Source organism: Triticum urartu, chromosome 1 (assembly GCF_003073215.2).
Source record: "Triticum urartu cultivar G1812 chromosome 1, Tu2.1, whole genome shotgun sequence".
NCBI lineage: Eukaryota > Viridiplantae > Streptophyta > Magnoliopsida > Poales > Poaceae > Triticum > Triticum urartu.
The window spans coordinates 43558230-43559859 of NC_053022.1; the positions used below are offsets into that span (position 1 = coordinate 43558230).

At 47.7% G+C, this 1630-nt stretch overlaps 1 protein-coding gene across 1 annotated transcript; it reads left to right on the forward strand.

Annotated features, from left to right (window-relative positions):
- Positions 1–425: 425 nt before the first annotated feature.
- LOC125551984 lies at positions 426–1349 on the forward strand. Its single transcript, XM_048715451.1, has 3 exons — positions 426–791; positions 900–1011; positions 1085–1349. Exons 1-3 carry the CDS (start codon positions 499–501, stop codon positions 1103–1105), a joined length of 426 nt encoding a protein of 141 aa, XP_048571408.1. The 5' UTR covers positions 426–498; the 3' UTR covers positions 1106–1349.
- The last annotated feature ends 281 nt before the right edge of the window (positions 1350–1630 follow it).

A 1630-nucleotide genomic window follows, 5' to 3' on the forward strand; every position in this document is an offset into this window, starting at 1 on the left:
CCACTAAATTGAGCCCACACCTATAAGTCTTTTCCGAGTAGTGACGGGGTCTTTGCCTAGTTTATTTAGTTTGACATGTACTTTTCACTTGCATGTCGGTAATGTACTGTCTTTGTCGTGCTCCATGTCTTGCCGAGTTCGGCTCTCAGGGTACAACGCGTTTGTCAACAGCCGGTGATTTAGCTCTCGGTATAGTCCACAACGCTCGGCGTACAACGATTTTCCAGTAGTGTTGAGGACAAAGACGAACCGCTAACCGTTGGATTTGAAAGGTCGACTTATTTAAAAAAAAATCGGACAACTGATAAATAGGTGGCCCTCAATTTTATAGTCTTAGAGAAAATTACAAATCTTACCAACACAACTTGTTCAACTGTACTAGCAATGCAGCACTGAGGTGCACCATCGCCCATATATACACATCCAGGCGGCTCAGGCCAGGCCACACCTCAGTTGAAGAAACAGCACAGCGCAAGATCAGTCTGCCAGAGAAGCAAGATGGCCCGCGCCCGGCTGTCCTTCGTCCCCATCTCCCTCCTTCTGCTAGCCAGCCTCGTCGCCGCCGCAGCAGCAGCTGCGGATCCAGAGGAAGGGGACCTCAGGATCAGCGTGCAGTACGCAACCGAGGAGGAGTCTCGGTGGCTTGACCGCTGGGCGGAGAAGTACAAGGCTCAAGGGTCCGGCGAAGGCTTCAAGGTCCAGCCGGCCACCGACGAGGAGTCGGCGCGTATGAACAGCATGTTCACCGGCGTCGGCTACGACGGCCACATCGAGTTTGACGACGACCACCCGTATGTACCCTCCTCACATCACATCCGTCATGTCCACATACTGAATTTTGCCCTGCTTGCTACCCCTACCACTAAACATGCATGTTGAATTTCGCTTCTGGAGTGCAGCTTTGGCAGAATGGTGGTGGATGCCTTCCACTCTCGACCTCGTCCGTCCAAGCCGAACGAAAACGATGATCTGCAGAAGAAGAACCTGGAGGAGCCTCACTCTCGCGCCGAGGTAGATTAACCCGACCGGCACTGCATTAGAGATTCAACTTATGTTGTATTAACCCTTGTGATTGTCTTCTCAGCATGACGTCAAGGATCTTTAGGAGCATCGTCGGTACCTAATCGGCGAGGTCATTGAACGGAATAAATAAGGGAGGACGGCAGCGAGGAGTTCGTGTCGTCTATCATTAGTCTGTCTTATTTAGTAGCTCGGCTCAAGAGAGATTAGTCATGTTCTAGCAGTAATTCTGGCTTATGCTCCTGTGTGGTGGTCTCCATTTGCAATAGTATCTCTGTTTCTTGCCCACCTAATATAAGTGATATGCAAATCACCTGTTCCTTCTACAATCTAAATCTCGGTAAGCAACCATGAAATCATGTAAAACGCGCTAATGGAAAACCCGCAAGGGAAAAAAATTGAATCTTCAAGTTTTTTGAGGTGGTAGTACACAAACACAACAAGGACAACTGCACATGCGGCAAAAGAAAAAAAAGGGAAACATGGTTTAGGTTCATAATAAAAGAAATAATGAGTGAGTAAATTCCATAACAAGAAAAAAGAGGGAGTAAAGAATTTTACGGGCTGTGAAAATCCAGCAAATATATACAAGCTATTTACATGCATTCAA

What these genes read in the sequence shown, in the direction of transcription:
- LOC125551984 (XM_048715451.1), top strand. Translation starts at nt 499, where the DNA reads ATGGCCCGCGCCCGGCTGTCCTTCGTCCCCATCTCCCTCCTTCTGCTA. An exon ending in GAGTTTGACGACGACCACCC is followed by an intron (nt 792 to 899) that starts GTATGTACCCTC and finishes TCTGGAGTGCAG; the next exon opens with CTTTGGCAGAATGGTGGTGG. An exon ending in AGCCTCACTCTCGCGCCGAG is followed by an intron (nt 1,012 to 1,084) that starts GTAGATTAACCC and finishes TTGTCTTCTCAG; the next exon opens with CATGACGTCAAGGATCTTTA.